Raw genomic sequence first — 19,660 nt, forward strand, 5'->3', positions numbered from 1 at the left:
TAACGGGATAAACCCCACTGAGGACAAATTTATTTATTTATTTATTTTATTATCGATATGAATCATTGCTCATAATTAAATGGCATGCCAAGATTATTTTTTTTACTAACTAAATATAATAAACTAATGGACATAACTCATTGGACTAAAAGAGTATTTAATTATGATGAATATGATCGTCTACTTATAATAATAAAAAAATATTTAATTATGAGGGTCGGTGTCCAAAAATATAATTAAACGTTCGAACAACCTTAGTCTCAGTCCTCAGGATGTCAAACTAAGCCTATTAATTAATTAATTAATTATCAATTATCTCTTTTACAACCGGATCAACAAAGGTAACCTACGTTTTCTTCACGTTATTGTCACCTGGAGCCCACTGTGGCTCATCCAGTCATCAATCGAGTAGGAATTGGGGAACAGAAACGTCGCTCAAGAGAAGACGTTTCGAACCTCGAAACCGTTCATTAAGAAACGTCGATGCACGTGCACGGTTGCACGATCTTTCCCTCAAATCTACACCTCCGTATTATACCACTAGATCATCGATCGACTGGCTCCGCGGGAGGTAGATATTTGGGTTCGTAAATAGGGGGTGCATCGTTTATTCCCATCAGATGATTTCCCAGTGGCAACGCCAGATTTAGAAATCTACCCTGGACCCCATCGTGTTGGGCACGGAATACGTACCGTCAGATTAAGGATTGGGAAGAATGGACGATCGTGATGAATCCAAAGAAAGGGTCGTGCTGACTGGTGAAAGCCGGTAAACGATGATCGCCGAGGCGGTTGCAACCGGTCATCAATCGCCTCCCCCCGCGAGTTCCCGCGACCTATAAGAGGAGGAGCCGCTCGCCGGCGGCGTAGCGCCGCGAGAAAGGGGACTGCGAGGGGGAGGGGCGAAGAAGAAGTGAGCGCGTTGTATCTTTTGATTCCCGCAGGTTTTTTTATCTCGTTGGTCGACGCCGGCTCGGATTCGAAGGGTAAGCGCCTTTGCTTGCCGATTCATTTGCCTTCCTTTCCGGCTCCGCTATCTTTTTCTGCTTTCTCTTCTTCGTGATTTTCAACCTATTACTTGATCGTTTGTGAGAGTGTCAATTTTTTGTGACTTGATTCCATATAGGAACCTTGCGGCTTCTCGGGGTCGAATTGCTGCGAAACGTTGTGATTAGGTGATTTCGAGATCAGTTGTGACTTTGCCCTATCACTTTCACTAAACCTCGGAGAAATTAGGATTTATGTTCTCCTCCTCCTGATCTCTTAATAGCAGCTTTATTCGTTCCCTGTAAATACGATTGCAGCTTTTAATGTTTCGATCTCTCTTGACAGTGACAAAGGAGATATTTTATTTGATCCTCATAGCTGCTTATCTACATTTCGAGTTAACTTCTTCCGAATCATTTCTTTGGAGCTGAGAATGGAATTGAAAGGCAAAAGTGCAAGTTTTGTTGAATAAGTGGTGTTTAGGTTTCAAAAGTGCTCCTTTTAAGGTTGTTTATAAGATGGCTGGCTCACTGTAGGTACGTGGATCCTCTTTGCTGTATAGTGTTATCTTCTCTTCGGATTTGCCGAGGCCAACTAGGCTCCTCTGTTATTTTTGTCAGAGCGATGGTCGTCAGAGTTCAGACACTTTGATCCCCATGTCAGGGAATGGTTGCTCCGGTCTCGGACTTGCCTCTGGTGACATGAACCAGATACCTAACAGCGCTGGAAACTCATCGGGTCCAAATATTGGTGCGAATTCCCTTGTCACGGATGCCAACTCGGCTCTCTGTAGCGCTCAGTTGCAACGATGCGCCAGCTTTAATAACGAGACATATACACGGCTTCCTACCTCTCCCATTTCCTTCTCCTCCAACTTTTCGGGTTCTTCAGTGATGGATGGTTGCTCAACTGCGCAGCAAAACCTTTCCCTAGCACAGATGCAAAAGCAAGGGCTGTCAGGAGCAACATCTCAGTTAACGCAACAGGACCTTGGAAGTTTTATGAATGCCCAAAAGAAACCACGAATTGATGGAAGGCATGAGGATGTCTTGCATCGACAGTCGATACAACAGCTTTTCCAGAGACATGAGCCCATTCAAGCACATGGTCAACAGAACATGCAGCAGGTCATTTTGCAACACCAGAGATTATTGCAGCAGCAACGGCAACAACAGATAATGCAATCCTTCTCTCAGATGCAGCGAGTCCCTGTGAGAAACTTGCAGCAACAACATCTGCAGCCTCAGGCTCTTCAATTAGCTAATCCTGTTAAACAGACAATTGATAATGGAATATGTTACCGTAAGCTTATGCAATACTTGTATCACAAACGACATCGGCCACGGGTGAGTTTATTCTTTAATTTTTATCAAAATCTAGTAGCTTCCTAAGATTAATCTCATGTCATTCTTGTGTAATCTAAACTGTTTTAGTCCTTTTGTTTGGTTATAGGACAACACAATTTTATATTGGAGGAAGTTTGTGTCTGAGTATTTTGCACCTCAAGCCAAGAAAAGATGGTGTTTGTCCTTGTACGAAAATATGGGTAATCATGCTCTGGGTATTTTTCCTCAATTGGCTATTGTAAGTTGTTGTTATAGTTCTTTCAGTTGCTTCTTCTTTTGACCCTTTATTCTGCAGAATGAATTAGAAAGAATATTTAATTTGCATTTATCTATTTGGGCTATAAATGCAACTTCTCTGTTATATGGGAAGGATTAGTGCTGGTTATAAACTTATAATGAGTATCTGGTCTTGAAATTAGGAGGCGGAACTAAATTTGGTTTCTGTTTATTTGACAACTTATTTCTAGTGGAAGATATATTGTGATGCATGCCGATAGTTTATGTACTTAATTTTTTGAAGCTCATGCTCCCTTCCTGGAAAAATAATAAAATAAATACTTGTTAGGTTTAGCCGTTTAGGGAAGATAATATTTTGTGGATAAACCTTATAGGCAGTCACACCAATATGTTTGTTATGTCTTGTTTCCTCAAGATTCATGTATCCACTAAACAAATTTAAGTTTGTCTCTGACAGTATAAAATAAGAATCTAAGTAGGCTCAGCTAGATTTTGTCCTGATGTATTGCCATCATATTTTAATTTCTTTCCATGGTTATTCAACATGTTAGCAATTTCAGAACTACTTGTTTTTACTTGAGCCTGGTAATTGATATGGTCTCCATCTCTGGAAGTTGCTGAAAAATAGATTAAAATCATCCAGTTTAACATGCAAGCTTAGATTATGGTAATGCAGTTATTTTCCTATTATTCTTCATCATTTACTGTTTGTGCATTCTTTGGTTAATGCAGGATGCATGGCAATGTGACATCTGTGCTTCCAAGTCTAGAAAGGGATTTGGTTAGTAAAATTATCTCTATAGTTATCTTTGGTCATTAGGTTAATGCTGAAATCTGATTGATTTTAGATAAATCAATCTATGATAAATGACACTGTTTCCATATGTATCTTACATATATGCATGCATTAGCAATATGCTTTTTCTTGCCTGTTTTTCTTATATATGTAATAACATTCATCATGATTGAACGAAAGATTTATATACATTTGAGCCAAGTGCTGCAGTATCCTGTTCCTTTGCTGGATGAACAAAGAAGCAAGGAATATAGAGCTAATATTGGTGTGTCGATAGTATCTATATTTCATGGCATTACCCCAAGGACCTCAGGACTATAGGGACCTTTATGGAATAGTTTAAACTTCTAAACGATTTGCTACACTGAAACAAGCTTGATTTCGGTTGCCGTTTGTTTTTCACTGATTCTAAGGTAAAGCCTAGGAATTCTATTGTCTACAATATTCCAAATGGTATAGTAACTCCAATATTGATGACCAACTAGTTCAGCTAAATTAAATCTCATATCAATTTGGCCCCAATCACTAACATCATTATCACTTAATGGAATTATGAAACTTGGGCGGTGAAATGAAATTTCCCTCAACTCAAATTGGTTTTTGCATAAATATCTAGGTCTTGTCAAGTTGGAATCTCACCCAATCTTCTACTAGAGAAATATAACAATGGATCCTATTCAATATGAGTTTGAACTTAATTGCCTTTATGTAATATCAACTAACAACTGCGTAAAGTTTGTAATTGAAACCTCAATTTTGTTAACTACCAAAGATCCAAGCTGAAGTTCCTGAAGTTTTAGCATTTATTACAGGGATCTAATTCTGAGAGTAAGAAGGGTTCTTGCTTTACAGTTTAGAATGTAGAATTCAAGATGAATCTAAGATACAATGTTGTTAGGATGCCTGTAATGCATCCTTGAACTATTTGAAGACTTTCATTTAAAGGTGTTTTTATCAGCTTCTTTGGTTCTCCAAAGTCCAATCTCAAAATACAAATTTGTTTGAATTGAAGGAAAAAATGGAAAATTACAAATGGGTAAAGGAAAATTATATGTCCTAAGTCATTCATTGCATAGTTGTCAAAAGCACGAGGCCCAAAAAAACACTCAAGAGTTATGGAGCTTAAAGTGCAAAGCGCAAAGCGAAGTGCACGCTTTACAGAACAAAGCACAATAAATAACATATATATGAATACGTCATAGTGATGAAATCAATAATAATCAATTAATAAATTAAAAAAATATAAAACAGTAAAAAAAAGTAGCAGAATATAAATAGATTTATATGAATTAATAAAATTTATTTGAATTTTCTAATTTTAAATATAGTTTTATATATTTTATTAAGATAATTTAATCAGGGTTTATGCTATTTAAGTTGGGAGTTGATTGAATTAATCAAATCCCATCCCCAAAGTTCGAGTTCAAACAATAACTTGAAGATATCGCGATGCCTCCGCTGTGCCAAAGTCGTCACAGGACGCTCCCGGCGTTGGCGCCATCACCACACGCTCCCGCCGGTGCCGGAGTCTTGCGACGCCTCCGAGCCTCCAGCGCCGCCAGGAGCATCCCGCGACGCTTTGGCACCACTTGAAAATTCAAAACAGAAAAAACCTATAGAGAAAAGAAAGAGGAAGCACAAAACGCACTCGCTTGTGCTTTTACGCAAGGTGCAAAGATGCACGCACTTCAGAGAACTCGTATGCTTCCGAGTTCTTTGCAACACAGTGCGCCTCGTGTCACTTGGCGCTTAAGCGAGTGAAGAGCACGCTTTTAACAACTATGATTCATTGAGAAAGGCAACTTTTCTATCTGGAACTTAATTTGCATCAATGTTAGTGAAAGGCAAACAGAAGCTCAGCACAAGCTTCATGCATACTATTGGCATGTTGCTAATTGGCACAAGTAAATGTTGTAATGCCACATTTAGTAACAAGATAATAGTATGCAACATGTTGTAATGCCAAACCCATGAATAAATATCACCTCAGTGGTGGTGTTAACAACTATTTCTATTGTCATGCCAAGAGTTTCACCATTTTTTAGTGTCTGTGCCATTTATTTTCTTCTATTTCTGCAATCCTCCTAACACATCATGTCAACCGTAGTCCCATCAAATTGAGTATAACATTCTCTATATTACAGCAATTGGTGTTACTTCTGCAAATAATCCAGGTCTTAGATGTCAAATTTTTTCCCTCATAATTTGATTGAAACTCCCCTGTCAAATAACCATGTGGGTGTATTTACTGGAACCCTTAAGCTCATATTTGTTGGCACCAGAAATTTGTCTTGAATTGTTAGAGGCTAAAATCTACAGTTAGTTTTTCTAACTGGAAGTTTTGTGAATTATTAGTGGTATATGTATCAATAGCGATATTCTATAAAATTCACTAGAATCACAATGGTCCTAATTTAGACTGTCTGCACAAATTCGTGTTGTTTTCCAGAGGCTACTTTTGAAGTACTTCCTCGACTTTTTCAAATCAAATTTGATGGTGGAGTTATTGATGAGAATTTGTTTCTTGATATGCCACATGAGGGCCGGTTGCCTTCTGGAATTATGGTATTGAAGTTTGAGAAAGCTGTTGAAGAGACTGTTTATGAACATCTACATACTATTCGTGAAGGACAGCTTCGTATATTATTTACACCAGAACTGAAGGTTTTAAACTAAATGGGCTTAAGTCTCTTACTTGAATTGATTGATTGCCTCTTAGATGTAATTTTCTCCATCGTTAATGTTACTTTTTTACTCTGCTACAGATATTATTATGGGAATTTTGTAGTCGACGACATGAAGAGTTTCTTTCTCGTAGGTTGCTTGCACCGCAGGTATTTGGTTTGCTTTACTATTTTATTGTATTGCTAAATATAGAATGAAATTCCTAAAAGTAATAGAAAAACAGTGCTTGGTCATAAGACAAAATGACTATTTATGAACAATTAGTAAGGTTTAATAGATGATGAAATAATAGGATGAGGCAGATTTCATAGTTAGCTAGCTGGTTTGTTAAAGAAAAAGGTGAGGATAGGTGGGGATTTGGAAACTCCACTTAACAACAGTCAATCGTGATTTAATAGGTGATACTAATGATATTGCATCACGAGCTCAAGGATGGATATCTCCATGTTGTTAAATCCCAATTAATTGGGGCATGTGTTTTGTTGTTGGGGAGGCTAAGCAAGCAATTGATTGTGTTAATAAGTTTGTGGACAAACTGTTTGAACTCGAAAGATGATGTAGACTTCACATTGGATGTTAATAAAATTATTTTCCTTGAAGGATATGGAATTGTCACTAACAAGGATATGGTAGATTTAAGTAGAGCTGATCTAGACAAAACATATTGTTCAATTTAGGCCAAATATTTTATTTTCTATTGAACTATGAAAAATCACCTCATTGTGCACATTTCTTTTAAAGGATATTTTCATCATCAAGGTGTTAGCTCCCAATAATAATATCGATTATTTGATTACCTATAGTTTGAAACAAACTAATAAAGAAAGAAAAAGATATTTGGACTTTGATTGCAATTACCACACATTTTTGGGAGTGGTTCAGAAAAGAAATGTCCATTTTGAATCTATCTGTTTTTATTTATTCTTTTTTTTTCCCTTGTACATTAAGGGACTTTGTTAGCTGAACTTGTCATGATTCAAAAGCTTTGGACATGTTATAAATTCCATGTGTTCTGCATAATTGATGAAGGACTCTCTCTCTCTCTCTCTCTCTCTCTCTCTCTCTCTCCCTCTCTCTCTCTCTCTCTCTCTCTCCTATAGTGTTTGTGTGTGTGTTTTTTTTACAAGTCTAGGCTCAGGATCATATCCTTGGGCAATGGTTTCCATTTCTATTCAACAGTAGTGAATCCATGGTCAAGATCTCCTTTAGAAGCCACCTATCTTCTGCCATTGAACCTAGAGAGTGGTCGGTTTGGAAGGAGGATGCCCCTTAGTGAGGTGATCGAGGGGATTCACTTGTAGGCCTGTGGCTTATGGGTCAGTCTTGTGGTATACCAATTAGAGGCCATGAAGCCTCAATTGGTGTTGGAGAGTAAGGAAAAGGCAATCTCTTGTATCATTCTACAAGAACAAGACCAACTATGTTTCTTGGTTATAGCATGGGCGACGAAACACTACAAGAGAGAGATAAGAGAATAGAGGCAGATGAAATTACATTATTGTTTAATTCCCTTTTATGATGTCCAGCATCTATTTATAAAAGATACTACAACTTGGTTATATAAAAAAAAATTATTTTAGTTAATTTGGGTCCAAATTTGCATGTCCATCATATAACCATACAATTGCTTGTCTTTCTTCATCGTGATCAAAGTCCTCCTATGATAGACAATCCGTCGAACGGCATGATAGGTTCGTAACATTTCTTGCCTTATCAAAATTGTGCTTGTCCTCAAGTATAAAACCTAATTTCTTATTTGACACTTTATCGCCCTTCCATGAGTTTTTTTACTGGTGATGTCCTTCAGACTCAAGTATCATTTTTTGATGTCATTTGGTACACCAATTTTGTCCATACCCTAGAAATGTTAACTGTGACCATCGTTGGGACCCTCACATTTGACCCCTTTTCCTTGTTTTGTGAATTCTATGTTCATGGTGGCAAAAGCCAAGATGATTAAACCTAACATTTAGCCATCTATTTTTTGGTGGCTAAATCTGTGTTGATGAAATTTCTTGTACTTCTTGAGTTGATTAGAGCAGAAACAATGTACAAATTAATGGTGGCCGGGACTTCTATTATTGGTATTTTTTTGGGAATCGAGTAACTCCATGGATGACCATTAGCGAGTAATTAGGAGATTCTTTAGCATTCATTTTTTCAATTCCATCTAACATGGCTAATCGCTTGCATGTATGGTTGTTGGAAAAATGGTTCATTATAATTGAAGCAAAGGGTCTTAGTGGCTTAGCATGACATTTGACCATCTCACATTGGTTGGTGATGAATTCTTTATTAGTTTACTATTATAGTTGCGGTTCTTTAGGTCCTCATGATTTTTATTCATAGAGGTGTGCATGTTGTGTTGTGTTGTGTTGTGTTGATGGTGTCTCAGGGTTGGTGTATCTCTTCTAGTTGTAGATTAGGTACCAATGCAGGGGTGAAGATCTACCCGTTGGCTTGTCAAGAAGGATCCAACTCAAGTACTAGTTGGCAGGACATCTCTCTTGAAGCTTGGATAATTCACCTAATTTTCTTTCCTTATTGTTTGTCCAAAATGGTCATGGCAAATCTCTTGGAATTCTCCCATATTAGTGCAAAAAACTCTTTCAATTTTTTAAAATTATACCTGTGCATTTCCTTCTAGGTTATAAGAGAATGCCAATTTTTTCTTTTTTCTAGATCTATTGATGTTTTAAAGAAGTGGTGGCATCTTAGTAGCCAAGTTAGTGAATCTTTTGTTGTATCATACTTCAGTAAATAAAATCTCAGAGCACAATATTGGCACCTCCCATTTGAGTGGTCAATAGGGGGGCTCATCCCTAGTATTGGAGGTGTTCTTCCCTCAGGCTCCTCATCAATCTTGGAATGCAATTGTCCTTAGGGCATCATGTCAGTCACCCTACCATTGTTGTTAGTCACTTGGGCAGTGGCATGAAGAATGCCCATCTCCTTGGAGAATTGTAATCAAGTCAACTATGTTTTTCATGTTCCCCTTCTGATTGTCTTGATGTTTACTGTTAGATCGTTTACAGACTAGAGGGGGGAGGGTAATAGCCAATCTTGTTCACTTTCTTGATTGATTCTACAAATTGAGATAGTGCAGCGCAAATATAAAGAACACAATTAAGTAACAAGACCATCAAATAAAACAAGGATTTATGTGGTTCTAAACCCCTCTGTTTTTACTTTGTGGCTTATGATCCTTCAGGAGATCACCCCTCACAAATTAGCATCTTTTCTCCTTTTTGGTAAGTTACCGAAGGTGGAGAATCATTTTCCAATACAAGAAGAAAAGGTAAGAGAATTGAGCATAAGACTTAGAGATGAGAGAATTAGATTTTTCCATTTTCCAATACAAGAAGGGGAGCCTTGGCGTAACGGTAAAGTTGCTGCCATGTGATCTAGAGATCGTGGGTTTGAGTCTCGGAAACAGCTTCTTGTAAAGCAGGGTAAGGCTATGTACAATATACCTTCCCCGGCACCCTGCATTGGCGGGAGCTTCGTGCACTGCCCTTTATTCCTATGTCTCTATGCTCATATTTATAGTCAAAGCCTTCAACTCTTTTTTTGCCTTTAAATCGAGCCCTCAGTCAGTCGAAGGATCATACTTTCAGTCAACTATTGATTGACTTTGTTAGTCTGTTGCATGCAATGATTATTTCACTGAATTGAGTTATTAGAAGATAGTTGAAACAATAGCTCGTTGACGTCATATCAATAGCTCTCTTTGAGGTTTTCCATTATTAATCAATTGACTAAACCTAAATGGACTCTTGAACCAAAGCATTCTATGGTTTTCTGTTCAGTGCTAAGTCAAATACCTAATCGACTCATATACCAGTCAGCTGCTGTAAGGTTTCAATGATCTGTAGCTCTGACTTCGACCACTTCCTAGGTTGAGTTTTTAGTTCCTCCTCACTGTTGTACAAGCGCATTCAATTCATCCTCACAGAAATTCACCAATGTGGCAAGAGATTCCACCCTCCAGGACTTCACTTTAGTGTTCCAAAAAGCACTTTCATCCACACCTAGAGCTCTTACCTCCAAGACTTCATTGTCTTGCCTAGCATTCGGTTCTTCTTGATTTATCCGGACTTCAATCTGCCAAGTGTCCCATCCCCGACCTACTTGGTGTTCCAATTGCCAAGTATTTGGTTCTCGATCTACTTGGTCTTCCACTTGCTTAGTATCCTTGATCTACCTAAATTCCATTGTTACACCTACAACACATGTCAAATTTTCTATATCTGTATACTTGACACATATGTGAGAAATCACAATATCTTCCTAACTTAAACTTTGACCTAACATCAAACCATATGCCTAGGGGCTGAATTTTGGTTTGTTGTCCATATCCTTGGTCTAATCTTTCTTTATTTACTTAATGCATGATAACATGCTTAGTTGGAAGTAATCTTCCATATCTTGTTCTAATGTCAATTTGTTACGACTCTTACGAGCCTGGGTGCAGGATCATATGCACTTGTGGTGGGGTTTCTGTTCCAATTCGGCAACAGTGGAGGTAAGGTCAAAGTCTTCATCAAAAGCCACCCTTGTTCTGCGGTTAAACCAAGAGTGTGATCGGTTTGGATAGGGGGACAACAACTCCTATCATCAATTCAGAGAGGAGATTGAGGGGATTTGTCATGGGCTTTCGACCCATGAGTTGCTTGGTGGTGTATTTATTAGAAGCCATGGACCTTGATCAGTATTGGAGGGAAGGGAAATCACTGTCTTTCGATGTGATCTGCAGGAAGAGGTGGAGCTGTCTTTTGGTGTCAGCATGGGTCCCAAAGTAACAAGCAGTGATTGGGCATGAAAAATCATGAAAAAGAGAGAATAAAGGGAGATTAAATTATTAATGCTTTATTCCCTTGTATGATATCTAAGATCTATATATAAAAGATGTTACCAGATGATCATATTAAATTTCTGCTATCAAGTATCCCTGTTCCTACTTTGCACGATCAAAAGATCAGTTCTCTTCATTGTTGTTCAGTCCTCCCTGATGGACCCTTCAGGAGGCTGATTGGTTCTCTTTCTTCGTTGTGGTTGAATCCTCCTTGACGGACCCTTTAGAAGGCTGATTAGGTCCATAACGTTTTGATACATTTTATATTTCATGTGTAAATCATAACGTTCTCTCTACTATTATCTAATGAATATTTACAATATTTTATTTGCCATGGAGAAGCTTATTTCTGGGATCACATATAGTATATTTGAGCATACTATAAAGTATATTTATTATTCAAGAGGATTAGGTGCGCCTATTATAGATGATAAAATTGATGAAAATGCGTTCAAAGAACGATTATATTCATAGTTAGGTAAGCTGAATCTATTATAGGAAGGCGCCTAATAGAGATAAGCTAAAATAATCTAAATAATATAATTTTGAATATCGTTAGCTGGTAAATTATGTTATTGATGGAAACAGTGATAGCTTATATGCAAGTAAATGTTGGTTGATGAAGTATATGTTTTGCTTGTTAAAATATAACTTTTGTATTTTTCAGGTTAACCAATTATTGCATGTTGCTCAAAAATATCAAGCAGCAATAACTGAAAATAGTTCCTCTGCCGTTCTGCATCAAGACTTGCAAGCCAGCTGCAACATGTGAGTGAAACTTGTCATATAAACTGCAGTGCTTCAAAGAAATTCAATATACATTTGGAAAGTCAAATGTACAAAATTTACCTAAAAGGGTAGAGTCGTTTCTATCAAAATCCACTTTCATCAAAATGAGGAGCTTGCTTTGATATATCTATTAAAGAAAAAAAAAACATGACTAGTTCATTCAAAACAAACTCCATTTATCAATTACCAATTCCACCAAGGATTGATCAGACATTTTCGGTATCCTTTTCCTTGATAATATTTGTTATGGGAATACCTGATGGTTGTTGGTTGTTGAGTACCTGATTGTGGGATAAGGTTTGGTTGTTGGTTGGTGTTGTTGAGTACCTGATGGTGCGTTGCATACTTTCTTGATACCTATGAGAACACTATCAACAGAAACTTTAATCCTTGGTTCAATCTTGCAATAATTTCAACATAAAATAAGTTTTCTCACATCATTGATTAAACAATCAAGCAACGATGTCCATTAAATCACGACAAGCTAATGCAATGAATTCCTGTTACTGACTATTTTGTCTCTTTATCTCTGCCTATAATCTTCTTACTTCTTTGTTACTAACATGAAATGTCATCATATGTTGGTATATTGAAAATCAAGAGGTTATATTAATGAATTGAACTTCATGATGCCATCTTTTCCTATAACTTTAAAAAAATCCATTTGAACAGAGACTACATTTGAATTGTCAAAAATATCAATTTCATGTAGTAATTCTGATGGATCTTACATGTTAGTTATGGATAGTTTTGATTGCTTATTTATTGTCAGTCTTCTCGGTCTTTGTTGTCATGCTGATTTTATTATTATGTGTTTTTTTTTAACTCGTATATTTCTTGACTATGTGACTCATTTTGTAGGTTTGCAGCAACAGGTCGTCAGTTATTAAAAAGTTTAGATTTACAAGCTGTGAATGACTTTGGATTCTCCAAAAGATATGTCAGATGTTTGCAGGTAACTTATAAGCCATTGTTTATGTGCCTTGTGTGAATTCACTTCTAGCTTATACTTTTTTTCCATGAAGTTGCTGATATGCCATTTGCTTTCCTAGATAGCTGAGGTTGTGAGCAGCATGAAGGACTTGATTGATTTTAGTCTGGAGCAGAAGATTGGAGCAATAGGTAAAATTCTTATACTACTGTATATAAAAGATAAATAATTTCCTTTTGTGAATTATTATGGATGCAAGACATGCACTAGGGGTGCTGCTGTTCCAAAAAATTCAACCCAACTTAAATCTAGGTTTCAGAAAGTGTATCTGGGCAGTATACGGTTGACCTACTGCATCACAACCATGCGGTCTCTATTAAAATAATTTGAAATATTTATATTAATAAAAATGACTAACATATATACTATTCAACAAATTCATTTCACACTTCCACATGAAATAATATATGTTGATTGGAGCCCTTGGGCCCCGGGGCAATGGTGCAGCAGGGCACCTTCTCAATTTCCTAGACATCTAAGGATCGAATCCAGAATTATGGGTGGTTGATTAAGAACGTTGGAATGATGGGCCACCCACTACGAACACTTCCTCATTTATCCTAGTAGCCGGTGGAGAACTTCCATGAGGTTGGACCGGTCACTTCCAAGATTAGTCGGCGTAAGCTGAATACCTGGTGCCAATATATATATGTTGATTGGACAATGCAAAGCAAATCAATACAACAACACCAAGCCTTATCTCATTCTATGGGGTCGGAATACAAAACAAATATTATATATATAAAGAGTGTTTATAACATGTTTTTATCACTTGCAAAAATAATTGTTTGTGTTGCACTTACAAGTTACAAGGTACACAAATATGATAATTTAAAATTCTAAGTCCTGTACATATTCAACCGAAGCAAATAAAGTTTTTATGGTTACAGAAGCAATATACAACCATATGAGTTTGTTATGCAGTCCCCAAATATGCTAACCAAGCTGTCACTTTTCAAAACCTTTTCTAAAACTTTTTCTAGGTGCATTCAACATGTCACTTAGCTTCTCATTCTACATGCCAATATTTAAACATAAAATTGCAACAAGGCCATTTGCATCGTGTCTTCAAAGAATTTCCAGTTAAAAAATAGAAAGTTTTGGCAATTTTTGGTTATTATTCATTGTTTTTATACAATGTCATTACAAGGATTTTGTAGCTATTTTACTAGATTCAATAGTGTTTGATCAAATTTAATTTATTTGAATTGTTCCTTCTCTTGATCTTGCAAAAGTTTGATCTTCATGTTAATCTTATACTTTTTGCTTGGTTGAATTGTTCTTATTTGATCTTGTGGAGCTTTATCCTTGGTAAAAATCATGTCAAATGTTTACATAGCTGACTTTAAAATTTGGCAAAGACCTAGAAGTTGTATTGCTTTTACCATCATTGGGTAACCAATAGCTGCAATGTAGCTGGTCTTTTATACCTTCAAAGAGCGAAAAATAGTAGGTTTAAATCTTTTAGTGTGCTTTCTGTTCTTCCCTTGAAACATGAATGATCCTTTTCCATGTTTTAATTTAACCAAGATGTATATGTTTTGTTATTTGATGCCTTGGAAACTAGAAGTTTCAGATACAAGGAATCTCGCCTTTACATGCTTGAACTTAACCAAGATGTATATGTTTTGTTATTTGATACAACAATAACCAAGCCTTATCCCACTAGGTGGCGTCGGATATATGGATCATTTTATGTCATTGTGCTCTATCCCCAACTATATCATCATTTATATTTGAATAAATTCTATCTTATTTTATTATTACTAGCCAAGTCTTCTTTGGCTTTTTTCTTTCTCGTTTGATGTACATATTTGTTATAGTTTCATATCACCTAACTGGAATATCTATTGGTCATTTATATACATGTCTGTATCATCTTAAAAGTGTCATCCGAATTTTTCCCACAAGGTGCAATCTCGATTTTTTTTTTCTAATGTATTCATTTCTATTTCAGTCCATCCACGTATATCCACACATTCACTTTAATATTCTCATCTCTCTCATTATCTGCTCATGTGCTCGAGTCATAACTCAACATTCAGTTACATATAACATTGCAGGTTTAACTACTATTTTGTAAAATTTCTCTTTAAATTTTAGGGGTACTTTATGATCACATAGAGCACCCGACGTTCTCTTTCATTTTAATCTTCTATTCAATCATCCTGTTTGTAGTTTATGTAAAGCATCTCGCTCAATCCCTCCATCCCTTTGTAAAAAAAGATCCTAAATTTAAAGCTCACTTCCAAAAAAAACTCGTTGATCCTATCTGAAAGCTATGAGATAGTGCGCTAGCTCCTATGGATGGTCGGTCGAAGAGTAGTAAGCTTCTCGAGATCTGAAGGAACCCCTCAACGATCCTGCGCATAATCAGACGAGCCAACAAAACGTTAGTGACCTAATACCGGGGTGGGGATCCCTGGCTAGATCCTCCGACGCTCAAGTCAGTCTCCTCTCTCAAAAGTGGAAGAAGAACAATAGAGAAAGTGCTGAAAACGTCAGGCTCAGATGCAAATGTTTGCGTACCTCGCTAGCGGAGAGGATCCTCTTTTTTATACCACCTCTCATAACCTCCGCGATCGTGAGGTGACCCTCGATTTGTTAGAGTTTGTTAGGTGATGGAAGAAAGTACAACCTGTGTTTCATGATAGTTTGAGAAATATTTTTTCTACCCACATATGTACCTCTTTTGTCGTTTATATTTCGCATCATTACTGAGGTTGTTGGAGGAGAATGCTATTATAACTGACTCATCAATGGGAAACCAAATAGTTTTCACAGGAGATTTCAAGTGAATATTCCCCGACAATTATGATAGGCTGTCAAAGTGATGTTTGTTGTTTACCTGCTGAATGCATCTCAGCTGCTCCAGAAGGTCGGCCGCATTATTTGCTAGTGTATTAATTTGCTTGATCATATATTAAATACTGCAAAAATATGCTCAGAAGCTAATATAATATTCATATTATGTCATAAGTTCACTTGAGAAGTAATATAATAAAGCACGTATGTTAGAATTATATTTTAGGGGTACTATATCTTTAGGTAATTTAAACTCGTCCGACCTTTACTAGGTCAGGCACATACAAAGAACCATATGTTCAATCGATCCTCTTCTGAATAATAGTGTATGGGTAAAGAGTTTTATGAGACGACACATTATTAAGCCCGCACAGCCCTTGCCCGACCGAGTGTCCACAGAGAACTTTATGTCCGTTCGGCCTTCACCCGACCAAATGTGTATCAAGAGCTATATATAAGATTACATATCTCGGGGTCCTTCCGGACTCTGCCCGATTGGGTGTTAAACCTTATGCTCGTTCGGCCTTTACCCGGTCGAACGTGTATCAGCTATATATAAGATTACATATCTCTGGGTCCGTCCGGACTTTACCTGACCGGGTGTTCTCAAAGAACCTTATGTTCGTTCGGCCTTTACCCGACCGAACGTGTATATATATATATATATACATATATATATATATATATATATATAAGATTACAAATCTCTGGGTCCGTCCGGACTCTGCTCGACCGGGTGTTAGAACTTTATGCCCGCTTGGCCTTTACTTGACTGAACATATATCAAGAGTTATATATAAGATTAAGTATCTCGGGGTCCGCCCGGGCTTTGCCTGACCGGATGTTCTCAAAGAACCTTATGCTCGTTCGGCCTTTACCCAACTGAACATGTATCAAGAGCTATATCTATGCTTACATATCTCTTGGTCCATTCCGACTCTGCCCAACCGGGTGTTCACAGAGAACCTTATGCTCGTTCGGCCTTTACTCGACCGAACGTGTATCAAGAGCTATATATAAGATTACATATCTCTGGGTCCGTCCGGACTTTGCCTGACCGAGTGTTTTCAGAGAACCTTATGCTCGTTCGGCCTTTACCTAGTCGAACATGTATCAAGAGCTATATATAAGATTACATATCTCTGGGTCCATCCGGACTCTGCCCGGCCGGGCTCGGTCGGTCTTGTATTGAAACCTATATACGAGATTAAGTATTTCTGGACCTGCCCAGGCTTTGCCTGACCGAGTATTTGCAGAGAATCTTATGCTCTTTCTGCCTTTACTCAGCCGACCATCATTATGGCCGAACGTATTACTTTCCATCTTGAGAATAAAATACTACAGTCTTTACATCTGACCAGGTTCATAATCAGTCGTCTCTACTCGAGCACCCTGCTTTAGGGTGATGCAGGTAGGACTTGACGATTTTAAAGCTAGGTGACCATCAGGATCAAGCATTGAATGTTCTTCCATTCTGGCTCCGACTGTTACATCACCTTGACTTTGACCGTCACGTCATCCTCCAGATTTACTCGTCATAACCCATATCACTCGTCATCATCTATTTTAACAATTATTTTATTACGTCTAATATTGTTAAATTTAAATTTTATATTATTTTGTTATTTGAGACTTATGGGATCAAAAAACATGATACATGGAACCTAGTATGTATTTGCTTCCTTTTTGTGAGTTTTTCCAGAGATCAATAGGGCATCCTTTTTATATCAAATGAGCATTTAAAAAAAAAATTATATGTATCAAAAGAGTGTCCTAATTTTATTGTATGCCTCTTTTATCTCTCTTCATCTTATAATAATTTATATAACATACAAATTTCTATTAACATAATCAAAAAATATTTTTTTTATTCATCTTAATTACTCAAATTTCAATAAATTTTTATTCCGATTTAGTGGGAATTTTATAAAAAATTGGACTTGAATATTTATATCAAATATTTTTTTTTTGGTTTTTTATAAAATCAAAATTCAGATTTTGTAAGATAAGATTTGGATTTTATATTTTTATTGTAAGAGTTTTTTGGATATACAAAATATGTTTATAAAATGTCAATACACTAATCGTAATTTTCTATAGTCAAAAATCGAATTTTAAAAAATTGAAATTCAGATTTGGAAAATCTAGCAATTATTGGAAAGATTGTATATCATAAATTATGATTTTAGATAAAATTTTATTATGAATGATGAGGTGTAAAAGAGCATACCATAAAAATGTGTAACGGCATCCTTTGGATATGATTTTGAAAATGAAGCACCACTTTGATACTTATGGTGAAAAAGGATGCCTCTTCATATTTGTCCTGTATTCTTTGAAACTGAACAAGTTCCTTTAGAAATATGATCCTATACCTTGGAAAGATCTTTATTCTGATGTATGCACAAATGTTTTTACAGAAAGCTTAAAGAGCTTCCCCAGGCAGTCAGTGGCCGAAATCCAAAAACAGAAGTTGGAGGGAGGGCAACTCTCGAGTCATAGTCTGTCTGGTGAACTTGGTAGTCTGGATAAAGACGTGAAAATTTCCCCAGGGTCAAATAGTTACATAAATGACAACCTGGTAACTACCCAGGTTGCTAACAGTAGTCATCAGAGTGTTCATGCTCTAAACAACTATCAGAATATGCTCAGAAATACTGTGAATATGAAGCAGAATGTACTTCACCAAGAGGCTTCTAGTTCTTTAGATAAATCTCTGCTTCAGCAAGAGGCTTCTAGTTCCTTGGGTAAATCCAAACATGCACTGTCTTTACAGTTTCTGGGATCTGGCTTATCAGGTCCAACAGATGCGTCTAACAATAATTTAACCGGCCAACATCAACATCAGTTTCCATTAGATGGCTGCTTGAGCAATTCATATAGCCCTCGGGTGAACCAAAATATGCAGCAACATGTTATTCAGCAAATGCTACAAGAGATGATGAATAACAGTAAGGAAACACCACAACAATCTATTGTTCCTGTTGCAAATGCTAACCTGGCAGCTGGAGATGTAAATGGGTGTGACACTACTAGCATGCCAATCAGGATAGACTCTGGCTCATTCAGAAATGCACTTGATATGCAAAACCACTCCTCAGGCCTTCCTAAGGAAGGTACAGGGGCCTTCCCGAGCAGAAATGATTGCTTCAAGTCTGCTGCCGCAGCTAGCGTCCCCTCCATCAGCGGAAACTGTCTTAATTCGAGAACAGAGTTGCTGGAGAACTTGGATTTCACAGAAATAGATCAGATTGCCCAGGAATTTATAGACGGTGGGATGTTTGATGGCGATTCATGGTGATATTTGGCCTCTGTTATTGCAAGGTATGACTACATGTCGGAAAACACTGATATGCAAAATGCATAATGTTTGCTGCATACTGGTTGGAGCTTTAGGGTACTGGATATGTTGTTCCATGTGATATGCAGGTGATTCTGGAGGAGGCTCTTTAACTAGAGAAGTTGAGGTTTGTTGTTAAAACTTGTTTTTTGCAGACCGGCGAGATTAATGGTATTGTTCTTGTTTGAGGTTTCCTATTTTATGTTCATTAACTTGCCTAAATAATTAACTACTAGACAAGAATCCTCTGCATTTTAAGATATACTTGGATGGCTTCCTTCAAGTGCACCATCAGTCAATTGAGAATTGTTGGACCATAATTTGATAGGTTATTTTGAGGTTCCAGATGACGATCATTCTATAAAAATCTTGTATTTGTCTCTCTAAGATCAGGTGTCTTGTCACATCTTTTAAGAGATGTTTTTGTGTACATTTGATAAACTTCATATTTCTTTCACCTGATCCTATCAAAAATAGGTATACCCATATCGGTCTCTTGTTTCTTGGTTCGAGAGGATGAGCCCTAGTAAGGTTCAATGTTATTAATTAGGTTTGAGAAAGCTCATCGTTGCATGGTTCTTGTCCTCCCCATCATCATAAAGCACGTCGGCTTGAAGTCAAGGAGGAGCTTCAATAAGGTACAGACTTGACTATGATTTCTAATCTCCTCTTGCCAATGCCACAATGGTGTTAATTGGAACTGCTCGTTATGTCAAACTATCCGTGTGGTGTTGATCATTTTTATTTGTGCAATGAAAACTTAATAGTGGATTTCATAAACTGTCATTTCTATTATTTGGTTGATTGAAATGATCATATTTATACTGTT

At 37.0% G+C, this 19,660-nt stretch overlaps 1 protein-coding gene across 3 annotated transcripts; it reads left to right on the forward strand.

Moving 5' to 3' along the window:
• Nucleotides 1-792: 792 nt before the first annotated feature.
• Nucleotides 793-19,218, forward strand: LOC121984624 (probable transcriptional regulator SLK2). Of its 3 annotated transcripts, XM_042537673.1 has the most exons (12): nucleotides 793-986; nucleotides 1,127-1,175; nucleotides 1,333-1,523; nucleotides 1,608-2,333; nucleotides 2,440-2,571; nucleotides 3,303-3,351; nucleotides 5,816-6,030; nucleotides 6,132-6,200; nucleotides 11,574-11,674; nucleotides 12,557-12,650; nucleotides 12,748-12,817; nucleotides 17,912-19,218. In XM_042537673.1, the coding sequence occupies exons 4-12, from the start codon at nucleotides 1,644-1,646 to the stop codon at nucleotides 18,790-18,792; spliced, it is 2,301 nt and encodes a 766-aa protein (XP_042393607.1). In that variant the 5' UTR covers nucleotides 793-986; nucleotides 1,127-1,175; nucleotides 1,333-1,523; nucleotides 1,608-1,643; the 3' UTR covers nucleotides 18,793-19,218. The 3 variants fall into 3 exon arrangements, with proteins under 3 accessions (XP_042393607.1, XP_042393617.1, XP_042393597.1); XM_042537683.1 differs by lacking the exon at nucleotides 1,127-1,175; XM_042537663.1 differs by lacking the exons at nucleotides 793-986; nucleotides 1,127-1,175 and having other exon boundaries at nucleotides 1,319-1,523.
• Nucleotides 19,219-19,660: the final 442 nt, after the last annotated feature.

The sequence above is a fragment of the Zingiber officinale genome, chromosome 1B (genome assembly GCF_018446385.1).
Source record: "Zingiber officinale cultivar Zhangliang chromosome 1B, Zo_v1.1, whole genome shotgun sequence".
Classification (NCBI taxonomy): domain Eukaryota; kingdom Viridiplantae; phylum Streptophyta; class Magnoliopsida; order Zingiberales; family Zingiberaceae; genus Zingiber; species Zingiber officinale.